We start from the raw sequence: 18,724 nt of genomic DNA on the forward strand, positions 1-18,724 counted from the left end.
ATATTCTTGAGGTGAGGGAATTTTCTTAATTTTCTGTCAAAAGTATTGGAGTTAATTAAAATTAATTTTCAATAATTAATTACTTGGTAAAATTTTTAATACTTATTGGATAACACAAAATTAAGTTCTTTCGATGGGCATTGTGAGGGTACTATAACCTTCCTCATACGTAACCGTACTCCCAAACCCTGTTCTGGTTAATGGACCTGAACTTATTTTTTTAGGGACCCTTAGTCAAGCTTAGTTGTTTCGTGAAATGATAAATTCTTTAAGTGACCAATCGCACCTGAACAAAAAAGATTGGTGGTGACTCCTAATATCAATATCTAGTGATAAATCCCCGGATTTAAATGTTATGACAAAGACGTTATTAAAATTTTATCAAAAATTATCAAAATTATATAAATAGTTACCAAAATTATATCATAAGTTGCTAAATTAATATGAAATGTTACCAAATTTGTATTGAAAGTTATCAAAATTTTATCAAAAATTTTTTAAATTAAAATTATATAAAAAATTATCAAATTTTATTAAAAGTATAAAAAATACAAATTAAATTGTTAGTATTTATTATTATTTTTAAAAATATAAAAGTTATCAAATTTTACTTATATTATACCCAAATCAAAATTAAAGTATTGATATTTATAATTATCATTATCATAGCATCCAAAATATTATTTATTGAGATGAATTTTTAAAAATAAAAATTACACGTGCATCATCATACATGTGTATAAAATTAATATATATATATATATATAGATAATGCACACCTTTGCATAAAATTTACGTTACATCGTTAATTTTGAAATATTTGATTCTTCATATTTAGTTTATCATTGAACTCGTTAAGGATGCCTTAATGGGCAGAATATTTTAAATTCTCAATTATTAGATATTCTATTTTTGAAATTAAAAATGGTGGGTCGACTTTAATTTTCTATATAAACCTAATACCTTTTGAGAAAAAAAAAAGAAAGAAAGAAAAACTTATAATCATTAAAAATAATCATTTTTGTTTAATTAAAAAAAGTTAAAGGTACAGGCTCCCTAATTTTTTCCATCAAGTGAAAAGACAGTAATACCCATATCAACTTGTTGCCCTTAATTTCCAAAAAGGTCAAAAAAAAATTAACCAACCTACCCACAAATATATATATTTTTTTCCAAATGCATCCCACAACTTGTCATTAAATTATTTACAGTCTGTAAATTTCAGCTCAAAGGACAATAATGCCCTTCCTAATAATGCATATTATCATGCACTTCATGGTAATTACGTCACTTGAAAATCCCCATTAAAAACCGGCGGTTCATGTTAAAATTTTTGCACTGCCTATCTCGACTCTCCTCCCCCGGTCCATCGTGTTTCCTACATCTCGCTGAAACTCCGGCTCTCGGCTCTCGGCTCTGAAACAACTTCAACGTACTTGAAGGGAATTCAGATCCCATAACCCTTGGTAATTCTTTTTGTCTACGTTGCCTCCTTGTACATTTGTTTTTATGTTTTACATATCAGTTCATTAGATTCAAGTACCTAAGAATGTTGGAATGAGGCTTTAATGTCAACTTCCACGAGGCTCTTCCAAGTGGGGATTGTGGTTTTTGCTTGAAATTTTGTGTTTCTATGAAGAAATTTTCGCTTAGATATGTTTCTTTTACTTTTTGGTATTACTGTTTACGTGTCAGTTTGAAAGTTCAGTTTAGGGTTGATAAGTGGCATTTCTTATACGATTTTTGCTTTGTCATGCATACATGTGAGTGCATGTCTTTTCTTTGTTGTGCTCGGGATGAAATTTGATTGAAAATTATAATTTATTCAGTTTAAAAAACAGACATGAAACCCTATAGTTTATAGTTGTTTAATGGTAACTATGTGAGTGGATATGTCTTTTGCATTAAGTTTCAGCACTTTTGGTAATTTTTAACCTTTTTTTTTTGTTGATTCTGTATGTTATGGTGATTGGATATTTTGATCGGAATTTGCATCAATTTTGACATTTTGAATTAAACCGTATAGTCAGATGTTGTCACAATGCATGTTTTCTTTCCTTCTACAGCCAATTTCATGGTTGTTCTGGGTTTATTTACTGCATCATTGATCCAATTAGTTCTTTTTGGGGTGACTTATCACTTTCAGATTAAACTACGCGGTGGTTCCATTAACTCTATTGTTTTTTTGCCATGATCTGAATGACTTTTCTTCTTGAACCGTTTTCTTTGTCTTCCTGTAGTGTTTGCTGCAGAAGCTCCGTCCTTTAGATTATTTTGTCTTTTCACTGTTAACTGTGCTAGCTAAAGGTGGCTGTGTTTATTGAACTAGCTTGTGCAGTCACGATCCTTGAGGTATAACATTCTTCTGAATTATGGTCCCTGCTTTTGGCTCCACGTGTGTGCCAATTTTATGCACTGCTTTATTGAAGTCTTTTAATTTAATGAACAAAGAGACAAGCAAGATGAATGACCATTTTATGCTAATTTGTGGTTGTCTTTTTCTTTCCTTTTGTGTTTGTGTGTGGGTTGGGGGGGGGGGGGGGGGAATTATTCTTTTTCTCAATTTCATCTTACTCATGTGTTTTATGTTTTAAATAGACCATGTGAAACACGTTTTAAATAGGCCGTGTGTATGCTCTATTTTTTTTCTAGCTGGAACTTTTCCTATATGGAAGGTACTTAGATCGTGAATGAAAAATTGTTTATAGAAGTAGATTTAAAGAAACTATGTGCTGCTTAAATCCATGTCGGTTGAATTCATTGCCAAATTATGCATCTTCATTGTTTATCCTCACTCATAAATATTGCACTTTGTGCCCCTATGGATTTTTGTCTATGTTGAAATAATTTTGTTATCTAGAGTGTGGCAGGCTCGTCATATGGTTTTTCACGTTGTGTGACGACCCATTCTTTTTCATCCGTGACAGTGCAACTGTGGATTGGCAATAGCTAAGAGTGAATATCTCTTGTGCACTAAGGAAGATAATCAAGTTAGATGTAGTTAATTGCATAATGTCCTGTGGATAATAAAACTTCCACATTCTTTACGTATCATAATTATGGGGACTAGTTGTTTAGCCCTTTCTTGGCATTTCAGAGATAAATTTGAAATGCCATTTCATTGCGTCAACACAATGCTATATTATCAGAAAATTTTGACACAAACTAACAGAAGAGTAATTTTAATCCTAAAAAAGCCACTAAACTTTGAATTAAAAAAAATTGGATTAGGATTTTATCATCGAAATCTAAAAAAAAAAAAAGAATTTGAATATCTAATTTTATTCTTGGTGAAAAGTTACTGACAAAGTAATCGTCTGGAAGAAGTTAATTTGGCATTTAAAATAATCTGGAGCTAGTTCTTTATCTAGATGTATTTCCAATATAGTTATTTACGGAATGTTATTCATTTCGTTCGTTAACTTTCTTTCTGATCTTTTCTTAAAAGTGGTATCTTCTTCAAGTTCATTCCATATGGATGAAGCTATGTTAAATGCTACCTGATTGTGACCCAGATCTTGAACATTATGCAGTTTCCCTGTACCCTCTGTACTTCAAACATATTCTTCATTCTTCTGTCTTTGTAGTTATTAAGTTGCCCATTACCAGCTAGATACCGCAAGCTGATAATTATTACTTAAACATGATCCAGATTGTTAGAATCATTATTAATAAGCTGAAGAGAGAAAGGATCTTGATAGGATACTGAGGACTTCTTTGGCCTTGCCTTATGATTGGAAATTGCAATTGAGAGCAAACTCTCTACAATCATAAAGCAGGTAGTAACCTGGTTATGCAATGAGAGCAAATTCATCATGATAAGAATCTTTGACTGGAAATTTTGCCTTATTTGTCATTTTGCTTGTGGTAAAATTTAGTAGTTCGCCTGGTGGAATAACGATTATCTTTTGCATGGCAGTTGACTTGAATGCTATATCCATTTTTTTTAATTTATTCTAGTAACTGCTATTTTTTTTTTTGTTGATCTACCTAGATTTCCTTTGTTATATACTTTGTGTAAGTGTTTGGTACTGCAAGATTTATAAAGTAAATACAATAATCAATTGTTTTAGATTATGCTTTGTGGTAGTTGTTTTTATAACGTCTCAATAATATAAATGGCAAAAAAACCACTGTCTCTTCTATTTCTTCTGTAATGTTGGAATAAGGTCTATGTTTCTTTTAGCATTGCACTGGATTGATGTTTTCTTCTTATGAATTTTAGTAATTTTTGTTTTTATTGTTTAATTCATTCCTTCATTTCACAAGTGAACACTAGTCTTGGTACTTTAAAGTCTTTAAAATACATGTATTTTGTCTTTCTTGCAGAAGATGAGTAGCTTGGTTGAGAGGCTTCGGGTTAGATCAGATCGAAAGCCAATTTATAGTCTGGATGAATCAGATGATGATGCCGATTTTGTGTCTGGAAAATCTGGTAAAACTGAGATGTTAGAAAGGATAGTCAGGACTGATGCGGTCAGTTTTCTCTTTTTCTTCTGTAATATTTGTTTTTATGTTTCTGATACAACTATTGCCTCTAAATAAGATGCCTATTCTTCCTTTCCTTTTTGTATCACATTTAATCTTTATATATACTTTGTGTTGTGAAAAATACTGAAGGTCAATTGCAGAGAACAATGTTGGCATTATCTTTCATTCTTTTGTTTTATGTTTTTGTTCTTCTTAATTTAGATATGGGACGTTCAAATGGTTCTTGCTAATTTAGTTTTACTTTCAATTTACCATGTTTTAATGATTAAAATCACAGAAAGAAAACTCGTGCCAAGCCTGTGGAGAGAGTGAGAATCTCTTGAGTTGCGAAACATGTACTTATGCGTACCACCTAAAGTGTTTACTTCCCCCATTAAAAGCTGCTCCACCTCCTGACAACTGGAGATGCCCTGAATGCGTACGATTCGATAGTACTTTGCGATATAGTGAACACATTTCTTGGATAATTTTGATAGTTTGCGGCAGCTGAGAATTATCTTTTTGCTCTTGTAGGTTAGCCCTCTGAATGATATTGACAAGATATTGGATTGTGAAATGCGTCCTACTGTGGCTGATGATAATGATGCTTCCAAGCTGGGTTCAAAACAAATATTTGTGAAACAGTATCTTGTGAAGTGGAAAGGATTATCTTATTTGCATTGCACTTGGTAATTTTATGGGTAATTGCATTTATGATATTTTTTAAGCAAACATTGACTATATAGCTACTCGATTGTGTTAGGGTACCTGAGAAGGAGTTCCTAAAAGCTTTCAAGTCCAATCCTCGTTTAAGGACCAAGGTGAACAACTTCCATCGACAAATGACATCAAACAATAGCTCTGAAGATGACTTTGTTGCCATTAGACCTGAGTGGACAACAGTTGATCGAATTCTTGCTTGCAGGTTCACCTATATAAAACTTTCTTTTTAATATATATAAGTTATATGTTCTCAATTTTGATCATTTGATTTTGATTTGGATGATAGTTTCATTTGGAAGTATATATATATATCTAAGTTGTACGTCCTTGATTTTGATCATTTGATTTTGATTTGGAATAATGTTTCACTTTGAAGGTTCTCTACTGGTTGGGTCTCTCTCACTCTCTCTTTTGGTTTTTTTTGTTTTGTTTTTTGTTTGTGTTCTTATTTTTGGTTTGATTTTATTATTTTTGCCTGGGGGGGTATAAATGGCATCATTAATTTAAAAATACTAAGAGCTTGCAGAAAAAAAAGTGTGATTTTATCTTTTAGTTAAAGTTGGAACATGCAGACATACAATAATCATTCTCTCTTATTCAACATCACCTGAGTTCTGGGCAGTGTTATACTTTACTGTTTGCAGATCTGGATTGGTGTTTTTATGTGCTTTTTTCAGCATTGGTTGCTGGTTCAATAGCTTACATAGAAGTCTGATAAGCATACTAAATTTTTTAGGGGAGATGATGATGATGAGGAGTACCTTGTGAAGTATAAAGAACTTCCTTATGATGAATGTTATTGGGAGTTCGAATCAGACATATCTGCATTTCAACCTGAAATTGAGAGATTTAATAAAATTCAGTCCAAATCTCATAAATCTTCTGCTAGTAAGCAAAAAAGCAGCCTTCGAGATGCTTTTGAGTCCAAGAAAAAATCAAAGGAATTTCAACAGTATGAACATAGTCCTGACTTTCTTTTTGGAGGTACATTCTGATTTTTCCCTTGCAATCTGGAACTTTTCTGAGTATGCTTACACATAATTTGGTAATTATTAATTGCTGACATCATTTTCATGGAATTCTAGGCTCTTTGCATCCTTACCAACTTGAAGGGCTGAACTTCTTGCGTTTTTCTTGGTCCAAACAAACACATGTAATTCTTGCTGATGAGATGGGCCTTGGTAAGTCCTGTTTGAAGAGAGGTTGCTTTTTGAAGGAGTTTGAGTAGTTTATATCTTGATAATGGGGTTGCAAATGCTTTGATTTTGTTGGTTGCAGGTAAAACCATCCAGAGTATTGCTTTTTTAGCATCTCTTTTTGAAGAGAATGTTGCTCCTCATTTGGTAGTGGCACCACTTTCAACATTACGGAACTGGGAACGGGAGTTTGCAACATGGGCTCCTCAAATGAATGTTGTATGTACATGAAAAATATCAAATTGTTAGTTTTGGTTGCCAATATATGCTATTGTAATTGAGGGTACACATGATGCAGGTTATGTATGTTGGCTCTGCCCAAGCCCGTGCAGTTATAAGGGAATATGAATTTTATCATCCTAAAAGTCATAAAAAGATCAGGAAAAAGAAATCTGGTCAAATTGTTAGTGAAAGCAAGCAAGATAGGATAAAGTTTGATGTCCTGTTAACATCATATGAGATGATTAACTTGGACACAGCATCATTGAAGCCAATAAAGTGGGAGTGCATGGTGAAATTTTGTTGCTCATTGAATCTGTTTGGTAGTTTGTAAGTGAGTTTTTGCTAATTCTAGCATCATTTTGTAGATCGTTGATGAAGGTCATCGGCTCAAGAATAAGGATTCAAAGTTGTTTCTTTCATTGAAGCAGTATACCAGTTACCACCGCACTCTTTTGACTGGAACTCCTCTTCAGGTTTATTCTTTGTTTTTGGTATTATATTGGAGATAGTGAAAATCATCACAAATATCATTAAAATTTCAGATACCTAGATTTGGATGACACTTTGCCATGCTTGTTCAATGAATTATGAATATGCTGTCCAGCATTGGCCCAATTATGTTGCATGTTAGTCCTTTCATCCCATGTTTTGCAACATGCTTTCTTTTTGGTGTCTCAAGATTAACACTGCTCTCCAAGTTTTCATAATTTAAGTCTTTCAGTTCTTTATTTACTCTTTGTTATTTTTTGTTACCTTTTTACCTAAATAGCCATTAAATTTTTATTTGAGATAAAATTTTCAAAATTTAAAATTTCAGTGTTAACAAATAAAGTCAAGCAGTATATGTCACTTCTTTTAAGAACTGGCACTAACCTATGTACTTAACGATATGCATTCATGTCTTGTGTCTTTAACTAAAGTGGAAACTTGTTTAGGAATAAAACGCTCATTTCTAGAAGTGTATTAGTTAATGTCTTGTTTATATTCTCCTAGGTCATCAATTCTTTCCCAAGGATGAAAGAAGGCTACCCAGTTTGAGTTCTGGTTCTAGCTTTCTGTTTGCTGATTCTTAACATTTTATAATTACTCCAGTTTGTCATCTGTTTTGTCTCAGAATAGTAAATTTTAATTTAATTAGATTTTTGTATGGTATTACGATTTATGACTTGTGGCTATTTGTTTTGTTTTAGAACAATCTGGATGAACTTTTCATGCTAATGCACTTCCTTGATGCCGGAAAGGTTAGTATCATGTTAGTTCTGTGGAATATGGATTATTAATCAAGAAGGGTTGCTGGAAGATTTTATAAGGCTTTATTTTGTTCACCTACTTGCAGTTTGGAAGTTTAGAGGAGTTCCAGGAAGAATTTAAGGATATCAGTCAGGAGGAGCAGATTTCTAGACTTCATAAAATGTTGGCCCCACATCTCCTTAGAAGTATAAATCTTAAACCTTTCCTGAGGATCTTATGTATTATTTTGCTTGCTTAGTGGCATGCTTCTCCTTCTTATGAACAAAATGTTGTCTAACTGGTAGTGGCTTTGATTTCAATACCTCCATATCCTGTGGACAACTTGCATGGTACTTCAACACCTGTTCCTGTAAAGCAATGCAGGCTATTTCGCATTGGCTTTCTTTTCGTTTGATTCAATGGGCTTTGTCTTATTGGGAAAGAATATTTATATTCTTTTGGGCTTGCTAAAGCTATAGTTCTTGGATCCGTATTTTGTTTATTTACTGGTTCAACTTACAATCTTGCTGAAAAACTAGTTGCAAATTATTTATGAATGCAGGGGTGAAGAAGGATGTCATGAAGGAACTTCCTCCCAAGAAGGAACTCATTTTACGTGTTGAATTAAGTAGCAAGCAGAAAGAATATTACAAGGCGATTTTGACTCGTAACTATCAAATACTTACCCGACGTGGTGGTCCACAAGTAAGCTCACATGTTTCGAAATAAGCTTCTTCTCTCCCCCCAGCCACTGTTTTGCCAGGGCAGGTTGCCCTACTACTTAGCTGACATATGTTTTTCCCTGGTTAGATATCTCTAATCAATGTGGTTATGGAGTTGCGAAAACTATGTTGTCATCCTTATATGTTGGAAGGGGTTGAACCAGATATTGAAGATGCAAATGAGGCTTACAAGTAAAGTTATATGCTTATTTTTCTGCTAAAATTTCAATATTTTAACTTTGTTTTTTTTTTTGTTATAATGGGAATTGTTTATCTTGACCTACTGTTGAAAGTATTCTTCTGTATGCTATATATCTCCTTTAGACTTTTAGTGATCTAAAATTATGTACTGATCTACTTCTACCTTTTCTTTATGGCTTTACAGACAGCTCTTGGAATCATCTGGAAAATTGCAACTGTTGGACAAGATGATGGTAAAGCTTAAAGAGCAGGGACATAGAGTTCTTATATATTCACAATTCCAGCACATGTTGGACTTACTGGAGGATTACTGTACTTACAAGGTGTTAATGTGATGCTGTTTCTGTTTACATCCTTCTGCATTAACATGAAGTTTTTATGCTGAAATGGTTGGTTCACAGACATGTGGAAAAATTTTACTTATTATGTTGTTTTATTTTCAGAACTGGCAGTATGAACGTATAGATGGAAAGGTTGGTGGAGCTGAGAGGCAGATACGCATAGATCGGTTTAATGCCAAAAACTCTTCCCGGTTTTGTTTTTTGCTTTCTACCAGAGCTGGTGGCTTGGGTATAAATCTTGCTACTGCAGATACGGTTATCATTTACGATAGGTCAAACAATTACCCTCTTATATATCCTTTCCATTTTCTGTTTCCACTTTTTCTGTTTGTAGTGGGAGATTTATATGATGGAATGTTTTCTTTCATGGTAGTTGATTGTTTAGTCTTAAGCTTTATTTGATTGAGTAGGGTAAATCTTGATTGCGGGGTAAGACGAACTGCTTTTGGATTGAATGATATTCTGCTAAAATGGAAGGACTGAATTCCCAAAATTAATGTAGAAGTTTTAGTAATTGAGCAAGTTGCATATTGCGTTGTGGTCACTAGAGCGAATGTTGTAAGGACCAGAAACCTAATATTGCCTATACAATACCTAGTGGCCGCATATTAGGTTTCTGCTATTGTAGAGTGAATGATATAAGGATTTAAAATTACAATATTGCTAGCTTAATAAATGAACTATTGCTAGTTTGTATGTTTTCCCTGTATGATATTGAAACCTTAATGACTTCAAAGTTTTGTTTGCTTGTTTATTTATTATTGTAAATTTTTTATTACTAGATATTCAGATTGTACATGTTCCCCTACTTTGTTTTTGGTTCACTTAGTGAAAATATGTGTCATTCTCCATAGTGATTGGAATCCCCACGCTGATTTACAAGCAATGGCTAGAGCTCATCGGCTCGGGCAAACGAACAAGGTTAAAGTTGATTCCTTGTTTTATATAAGGCAAGCCTTTCTCTCCCCCTCCCCCCCCTCCCTTTATGTTTTCTGATGAGGAGTATTATCTGTGTTATAGGTGATGATTTATCGGCTCATAACTCGAGGATCCATAGAAGAAAGGATGATGCAGATGACCAAGAAGAAAATGGTTTTGGAGCATCTTGTTGTTGGGAGGCTAAAGGCTCAAAATATTAATCAGGTATTGTAGATTTTTGACATAATGGTGATTGAGAAAGATTTGGAAATTAACTAAGTTGTGGGCTAGGAATGAGCATGGAATGATTACATGGTTTAGAAGGATATAACTTACCAGGCTTATAAATGAGTATATTTGTATATTATTATGTTGGAATAAGATGGGGTTTAGAAGCAAAACTTAAAGAATCCTAAATGAATAAATTGCCGGAGAACAACACTAGGTTAAAACTCAATATGAAAGGAGATTGTCATTTGAGCAATCCCTACCAATGATGTGAATGCATTTTTCCTGGGCTGTCCTTGCCAATTGTCCGTGCATTGTCAATAAACCAAAACAGTGTGTTGTGACTTCTCGAAACTCCAATATAGTGTGTTTCTCATGCTTGTGCTCATGAATGAAAGTAAGTTGTTTGGTTTCTACTGGGAGATGTTGGGTTAGAGTAAGGTTTTATTGTCAGATCTTGCTTCCTCTCCAAAAAGAAGAAATACAATCATGTGGCTGAAAATGTAATTGGTTGTTATTTACTTTAGGAGGAGTTGGATGACATCATCAGATATGGCTCAAAAGAACTATTTGCTGATGAGAATGATGAAGCAGGAAAGTCTCGTCAAATTCATTATGATGATGCTGCTATTGATAGGTATTCTATTTTTCTCTCTTGTTGCTGTGATTTGATTTGATGTATGCCTCTGCAGCTTAAAAGTTTAATTCCTGTTTTTTTTACCTTTTGATAGATTACTTGATCGTGAACAAGTTGGCGATGAAGAGGCCTCAGTGGATGATGAAGAGGAGGATGGATTTTTGAAGGCCTTTAAGGTTTGTCTATCTTTTTATCTTAAATTGCTTAATTTAGCTATTACTTATCAGCTATGCTTCCTTCTTCTTACTGGTTGATCAACTAACTTGGCTTGAATAAGTGACTATATAGGCTTAAAATAAATATGACCTGATACATGTTGCTAATTGAATTGTTTTTGAAATTCTCATCATTAAAATTCCAAATCTAGCACATCTAAAATTAACATTTTTGGAAGAAAGAGTTTTCTTCTAGGTGTCTCCCTGGTACATATATTGGTCTGACTTTTTCTGAGTGCCAAAAATTAGTAATTCTGGAACCTGCCTTTACGGAACCTTGTTTTGCAGAATATTTCAATAATAGAATATTCAGTGCAATGATAGTAGATTGGTTTCTTGAGGGTTGTTTTGTGTGGATTGCAGTTGTGAGACTTGCCACCTAATTGTCTAAGATATTTTACTTTGATGGGACATTCTTTCACTCGGAATAATATTAGTACCCCTAGGTATTAGTCTGCCATATCCAGAAGGCTTTTTATTTCTCCATGGGTTATGTTAGGCAATAGTTAAAATTTTTTTACTTGTAGTACTTGCTTGTAATTGAGAAATTAAACATTGGCAAGCGAAGTCATTTACTGAATTGGGGGCTCGCTGAAATCTGTTGCAATGGCAAAATAGGATCTGATGTAAGCATTGGATCTTTTGTTTGTTCTTTGTACATAGACCGGTAATAAGAAATGGGTGTGCACTTGGTTTGGATATGTTTGGAATGGAGCATCCATTTTTTGGCCATTTCCAATGAATGATATTTAAAACTTAGGTATAATGTCTGAATTGGATAAAGATTTGAGCAAGTGTGACCTGTCATTAGATAATTGGCTTTCTTGGACAAGCATGATTGGACTGCCAAATAGAGAACTTTATCACATATACTGCTGAGTATATTGTTGGTGTTGCAAGTTTGTTGAATCACATGGATTCATTCACTGCCTTTTGGTTTCTTACTGAAAAGAAATACTGTTATTTGTTGCAGGTAGCTAATTTTGAATTCATTGAGGAAGCAGAAACTGTTGCAGAGGAAGAAGCTCAAAAGGTGGCCGTGGAAAATAAAAATACCATGAACAATTCTGAAAGAACAAGTTACTGGGAAGAGTTGTTGCGAGACAGATATGAAGTTCATAAAGTTGAGGAGTCCAATGCTCTGGGAAAAGGAAAGAGAAACCGTAAGCAGGTATTGTATTATCACCATAACATCGAAACTTGATTGAGGACCTCAGCAGTTGGTTTGTTTAAGGTGCCTCAGCAGTTGTATGGCTTAGCTCAACCCTGCTTATTGATCGTGCTTGTTCCTAATGTTGTGGTGGTACTTATTGATTTCCTAGTGTTATCTTAGGAAGATTTATTTTCTATTCTTTTTGCTAAGGAATTTATCATCTGCCTTCTGAATTTCTTCAGATGGTATCTGTAGAAGAAGATGACCTTGCTGGTTTGGAAGATGTAAGCTCTGATGGTGAGGATGATAACTTTGAAGCTGAATTGACTGATGGTGATACAACTTCCTCTGGAAATCAATCTGGGAGAAAGCCTTACAGGAAGAGAGTTCGTGGTATGTTTTTCCTGTCCTCAAAAGGTGTCGATGCTTCAGTGGCAAGAATATATTAATATGTTTCAATCAACTTTTCAATTTCTAAGTAATTTTGCAGTGGATAACATGGAGCCAATTCCTCTGATGGAAGGTGAAGGGAAGTCATTCAGGGTGCTTGGGTTCAATCAGAGTCAGAGGGCTGCATTTGTACAGATATTGATGAGGTCAGTCCTTCTGTTATAATGTTTTGGGTGCTATTTGATGGGTTATTTCTCTCTTTGTGTGGGTAAACATTATTAACTAGCTTTTACTTGGGACAGTTTTGATTGCTAGAATGTGAAGCTTTGATGGGTTTAATATTCTGAGTCTCATTGTGGTATGTTGATTGGTGTAATTTATTTTACACTTCAGGTTTGGGATTGGGGATTTTGACTGGAAGGAGTTTGCGTCTCGCTTAAAACAGAAGACTTATGATGAAATAAAAGAGTATGCAAAGTGACTTTTTCTTATTTGTTTATCTCTTGCCATATCTGTGTATGTATTATAGATATTTTGAACATGTTATACTGAAGTCTTAGCTAGTATTTTACAGGTAGTGACATTTTATGTTCGTTTTCTATTGGGTTTGAATGATCTTTGCACATATGTGATTTGGAGTTTGTAGAAAATACAGCTGTGGAGTTACTAACTTTCTATCATTTGCCTGTGCTGTAGAATGGGTGGTTGTCGGATTCATTCTAACTTGTGCACTTTAAGCCTTTTATATCTCATTCTCTGCTAATGATTGGTTCCAACACTTTTTATCAATCTAATTTCCTTTGTTGCAATTTGCTTGTGCGAATCTTATTCTCCTGCTATGTTTCTTTTACTGCATGTGTATAGTATGAGTGCTCTACATAGTAACTTATAATTACATTTTTTGCTATTGGATTTGAGTGGTATATGTGGCTGGAGTTTGTAGAAAATACAACTGTTAAGTTTTTAACTTTCTATCTGTTGGGTGTGCTGTAGAATGGATGGTTGTCAGAATTCATGCTATTGTGCGTTCTAAGCCTTTTTTATCTCCTCTTTTACTGATTGGTTCCAAGAGTTTTTATCAATCTTCATTTCCTCTATTGCAATTTGCTTGCGCAAATCTTGTTCTCCTGCTATGTTTCTTTTACTGCATATGTGAGAGCATGAGATAACCAAATAGTCACTTATAGTCCTTTGTTTTTTTTAATCTTATTTTCAGTTATGGTACTCTTTTCCTGACTCATATTGCTGAAGATATAACCGACTCTCCTACATTTTCAGGTGATTGATCAATGCTGCATGGCATTTTTTTTGTTTTCTTTACCTTCAATTTTGGTTTTCCCTTGGTGTTTGACATTCAATCTACAATTTAAATCTTTGTTTGTAGATGGTGTTCCAAAAGAAGGTCTCAGAATTCAAGATGTACTGGTTAGGATAGCTGTCCTGCTTTTAGTAAGCAAGAAGGTGAGTGTTGCCAATTTGGATTTTTGGAGTTTGATTCTTCTCCTTTTCTTTTTATAAATTTCAAAAGTGAAACATAATGTTTCTTGGAGAAATGTTGATTTTCATGTATGATGTAAAATTTCAGATGTTCTTTTGCATTTTAAAGGGTACTTTGGAATAAAGTGTTTTAGGCTACTAAAAAAATAAGGAAAATATAAAAGTAATTTTAGTCAAATTATGATTGGAAATTTACTGTATATATGAAATTAATGGCAAAGATATACCCATAACTTTGAGATTGACCCATTGAATATATTATCTTGTTTTGTCAATATTTGAAAAACAGGTGAAGGATGCATCAGAAAAACCTGGCACCCGCATTTTCACCGATGATATTATCATGCGCTACCCCACATTAAAGGGTGGAAAATTTTGGAAAGAGGAACATGATTTGTTGTTACTGCGTGCTGTTTTAAAGTACGTATCTCTGAGGTTCTGGACATTCACTGCTGCCACCGCATGGCTGCAGTTATATTTTTTATACCTTTTCATTTTTATAGTTAACAATGAAATATTAGTGACTTGGTGATTAGAAAAGTAATGTTTTACGGTCAATATTGTTTGAGGGTCTTTAAGTGTGGAGGTGCATTGTTGGAACCCCATCCTTTTCTGCAATAAATCATGGTCTGCTGACAAATTAGTGGCCAGTTTTTTTGTACTAGTGGAAGTCTAGTGAAGTTGGGGGATCTCATGCTGATACACAGATTGCACTCCAAGGATCCATTTTGTACAACCAATCTATGACTCCAACCTAGTTGACTTTGGATGGACGTTCTCCACCCTAGTGAGCTCTCTGCCTGAGTGACTGCTCTTTATGTGGTGTATTATAGGGAAGTCTTAGATGTAAAAGGAAGTAAAGCATGTGCTATATACATCAAGTTCGGATCTTTCTATGTCCATGTAATAGGTTATTGGAGGGACCTACATTAGTTCAATTAGCATGCCGATGCCTGTCTGTTATGTTCCTATGCTAGCTGCTTTTGAATGTCGGTATTGTACTTTTAGTATACGGAGGTCATGAAGGACATATGTCCAAATTATAGAGTGGTAATTTGCATAAAATTTATGATAGGCATGAGTGTCAACAAGTTTTATGCATGATATCTACTCTAATGCAATTGTTATACTGATGAGTCAAGATTTGATTTGTGCATTATATTAATACTTTGTCATATATTAACTTATTTGATTGTTAGGCATGGGTATGGAAGATGGCAGGCTATTGTTGATGATAAAGGCTTGACAATTCAGGAGGTCATTTGTCAAGAGTTGAATCTTCCCTTTATAAATCTTCCTGTTCCAGGGCAAGCTGGTTCTCAAGTGCAAAATGGTGCTAATACAACCAATGTAGAATCAACAGGAAACCAGACTCGGGGAAATGGCTCTGGGAATGATGTAGGAGGTGAGGTTGCCCAAGGAGTTGCTGATGCTGTGAACCAAGCACAACTGTACCAGGATTCTTCCATTTTGTATCATTTTAGAGATATGCAGAGAAGGCAGGTTGAATATATCAAGAAAAGGGTGCTTCTCTTGGAAAAGGGGCTCACTGCAGAGTATCAGAAAGAATATTATGTAAGTTGAACTACTGCTAACAGAAACTGCAATGTTGGCTAAGGGTGTTGTTCTATTGCATATGTAGTGTCATTGGCTGAGATACCTGGTTAGAAGTTCTGGCCTAAGCAATTCTTGGGAACTTTGGCTTATAGTGTTCTATACTGTTTGACTTCCTTTTAATAAGAGGGGAGAAAAATACATCATATTACATGCAAGGACATCCATCTACAGTGAAAAGGGAAGTAAAATAATAAAGGAATGCTACCAAGTCAACAGAAATAGGTTGCTTTTTTTTTATAGGGCAGGTGGAGTTGGTTTGAATGGGGGAACTGTACTCATCCAGCATTATTAATTATACCAGTTTTTTTCACTTCAAGAGCCTGAATGCTGACACATTCCAAGATTCTTATTCAGTGCCTTCGCATATTATCTTATGACAATATGAGCCCAGGCATTAGTGGTGATTTTTACTCCAGTAATGTCCCCCTTTGTGTTTTAATCATTTTCCACATCACTGTTGAACTAATTAGTGATTTGGAATTTTGTTAAGTCATCATTTCTGAATGATAGTTGAACAACATGATAAAAAAGAGTTTGGTTCTTGTTTATGGGGTTTTTGGAATGTGATTTTATATTTGGAGCATTGAAATTTGAGATGGGATCTTGGCCGCATTTGAAATTATTTGAAATGGAAATTAAACCTAGGCTTGTCATTTCTCAGGTACATTAGTAATATCGTACTGGTTAGTTGTGCAAACCTATGGGGGTGTCTTTTGGTAAGTTATAATTTGACTTCTTGAAGCATTGCTGCTGCTGTCTACATTTAAATTCATTATTCAAGCCCTTTTTATCTGTGTTGTTATGTTGCAAAGGTTTTCATAGTTATTACTGTCTTGTAGACAATCCATTTGGTCTAGTTCAATGGTTGGCTGCATAGCTAGAAACTATCTTCTAGTTTTGTAGCTTGAACTCCATGTTACAATGTTAAATCTATGATAAACATGCATATTCTCCATTGCAAAAACTGGTTTTTAGCTGTTGCATGTACATTGAAATTAAATAATGCTTACAGATGCTAGCAGACTTACTGTTTTCTCTTGTCCTTAATTTTGCTCTTAGGGTGAGATGAAAACAAATGAGCTGGCAAGTGAAGAGCAAGAGAATGGACAAAAGGTTGAAGACATGCCAAATGCAAGGTCAACAGAGATCCCTTCCCAAGTGATTGACCACTTACCTCCAACGGAAGTAATTGGTAAGTTGTAATTTCTTGACCATAAAATTGGTTGAGAATAGTTATTACCTATTTACAATTGATCAGACATCATTCTCATATATGAGTACCATTGTCTTAAAGCAGGCAAGTTAAATTCATTACAGGAAGCAGACACTAATTTTTTCCTCTTAACTATAGATAGTTTGCTTTCTGGATTACCAGATAATCATCTCTAGTCTGAAGAGAAATGATTATATATAGTCATAATCTAAAAGGAGGGTAGATAAAAGAAAGAGATAACTAGTCCTCTATCACCTTCTCTTCACCTTATATGATTTCTTTGCGTTGGTCAAAGAGTTGCTGCGAATGGTTGTATGATCTTTTACAGTTCCACAGTTTGCATTGGTGATGACTAGAATTATCCTTGTGCAGCATCTGAAGAAATTTCAGCAGCTGCTTGCAATGATGATGCAGATCGATTGAAATTGCCTCAGCATTACAATAAGGTAAATTGCCTCAGCATTACAATAAGGTACATCATTGTGTTTGAAGGGGCTTGAACAAATAAGATTAAGTGGATAGGATGTTATTGCACTCTTTTTTCAGCATTCTAGCAAATGGAAATTGTGGAAAGTGAGGTCAAGGGCCATGTTTTAATTAACAGGTTTCTTGTTTTTTGTCCAATTTGTTGCAGGTTTGCAAGATATTGGAGGACAACGTTGAAGTTGTTCAGTCAAGGCTGGATTTGAAGAAGAACCTCCATTCTTTGGAAGAAATTTGTGGGGACATATCTTGGATTCTTTCACCCGCACAGCACAATCCTCATACTTCAGAGAAGGAATCACAGAGCACTGCAGCTGGGTCCATTTCACTACCTAATCAACAGCCTGCCTTTGTGACTGAAATTGAGATGGAGGACGCACCAAGGGAATCTAAACCGGAGAAACCTGCTATTGTGGACGAAATTGGCATAGATTTAACGGGATCTGATCCACTTAAAGATAGCAGCTCAGATTGGCGCCAAGATCCAATAAAAAAAGATAGTAAATTGGCATGTGGTGTTTCTGCTTCAGCGGATTCATCTCAGATTGACTCAAAATGTTTGTCACAAGAGACTAATGGAAATGATGTTGTGACGATGGAAGAAACAGGGAATGAAGACAGCGGCAAATCTGATGCTATGGCTAGTGGAACTGAGAGGGGAAGCACAAAGAAATCTGGAGCGGGAGTCATTGTTTTGGATGATTGAATGCATAGGGTTGATTTATTGAAACTTTCCTTGATTCTCTTTTAATAATCCCGTTAGACATATTTTTAAAGGATTCTTGCTGTTTTTGAAGAAATTGCTTCATTTTCAAAATTCTAGTGTTCTATGAATATTTAATTTGCTTCAATTTTGTTATCTTATAAATCTCACCATCCTCCGTAAAATGTACTTGAAAATTTCAAATTGAAAGTGTTAATGTTAATTTTTTAAGATTAAAAAAAAAAAAGAATTATAAAATTCTTGGAAAGAAGAACGGAGGATGAAATTGAAAGCAAACAAGATGTGATTTTGTAAGAATAAGTATTAAGATTCTTTGATAGTAATAAAACATAATCACACAAAATCCATATTCTCGTGTTGTTATGTACTTTTGTCTTTTTGTTTTTTGTATTTTTAATTTTGCCTCATGAGATGGGCAACAAAACGGTGGGACCATCCAACTTCGGACAATGTGAATCCTATTATTGAAAAAATGCTGGCCAGTTTTGCATTTCTTCCGACTGCCTAACTTAAAGAAGCAAAGCCAATAAATCAATGGTTTCGG

At 34.4% G+C, this 18,724-nt stretch overlaps 1 protein-coding gene across 5 annotated transcripts; it reads left to right on the forward strand.

The window, feature by feature from the left end:
* The first annotated feature begins 1,335 nt into the window (after window positions 1-1,335).
* On the forward strand, window positions 1,336-18,307 carry LOC111302858 (CHD3-type chromatin-remodeling factor PICKLE-like). 5 transcript variants are annotated; one of them, XM_089741920.1, is made up of 32 exons: window positions 1,336-1,466; window positions 2,241-2,352; window positions 4,330-4,476; window positions 4,769-4,909; window positions 5,005-5,159; window positions 5,234-5,395; window positions 5,930-6,177; window positions 6,279-6,374; window positions 6,472-6,608; window positions 6,688-6,900; window positions 6,977-7,084; window positions 7,802-7,852; window positions 7,948-8,047; window positions 8,404-8,546; window positions 8,652-8,755; window positions 8,949-9,087; window positions 9,208-9,377; window positions 9,960-10,026; window positions 10,126-10,248; window positions 10,779-10,888; window positions 10,983-11,064; window positions 12,077-12,274; window positions 12,499-12,649; window positions 12,747-12,852; window positions 13,040-13,114; window positions 13,863-13,924; window positions 14,031-14,107; window positions 14,433-14,563; window positions 15,343-15,718; window positions 16,820-16,952; window positions 17,346-17,419; window positions 17,608-18,307. In XM_089741920.1, the coding sequence occupies exons 3-32, from the start codon at window positions 4,333-4,335 to the stop codon at window positions 18,160-18,162; spliced, it is 4,431 nt and encodes a 1,476-aa protein (XP_089598046.1). In that variant the 5' UTR covers window positions 1,336-1,466; window positions 2,241-2,352; window positions 4,330-4,332; the 3' UTR covers window positions 18,163-18,307. The 5 variants fall into 5 exon arrangements, with proteins under 5 accessions (XP_089598046.1, XP_022754462.2, XP_022754458.2 ...); XM_022898727.2 differs by lacking the exon at window positions 2,241-2,352 and having other exon boundaries at window positions 17,346-17,445; XM_022898723.2 differs by lacking the exon at window positions 2,241-2,352.
* The last annotated feature ends 417 nt before the right edge of the window (window positions 18,308-18,724 follow it).

The sequence above is a fragment of the Durio zibethinus genome, chromosome 13 (genome assembly GCF_047325235.1).
Source record: "Durio zibethinus cultivar Kanyao isolate XHJ-2024 chromosome 13, ASM4732523v1, whole genome shotgun sequence".
In the NCBI taxonomy this organism is placed as follows: Eukaryota; Viridiplantae; Streptophyta; class Magnoliopsida; order Malvales; family Malvaceae; genus Durio; species Durio zibethinus.

Excerpts from the sequence above, each read along its gene's own strand:
- LOC111302858 (XM_089741920.1), top strand. The coding sequence starts at position 4,333 with ATGAGTAGCTTGGTTGAGAGGCTTCGGGTTAGATCAGATCGAAAGCCA. Across the intron at positions 8,547-8,651 it reads CCCGACGTGGTGGTCCACAA|ATATCTCTAATCAATGTGGT; the intron begins GTAAGCTCACAT and ends TTCCCTGGTTAG. Across the intron at positions 15,719-16,819 it reads AGTATCAGAAAGAATATTAT|GGTGAGATGAAAACAAATGA; the intron begins GTAAGTTGAACT and ends TTTTGCTCTTAG.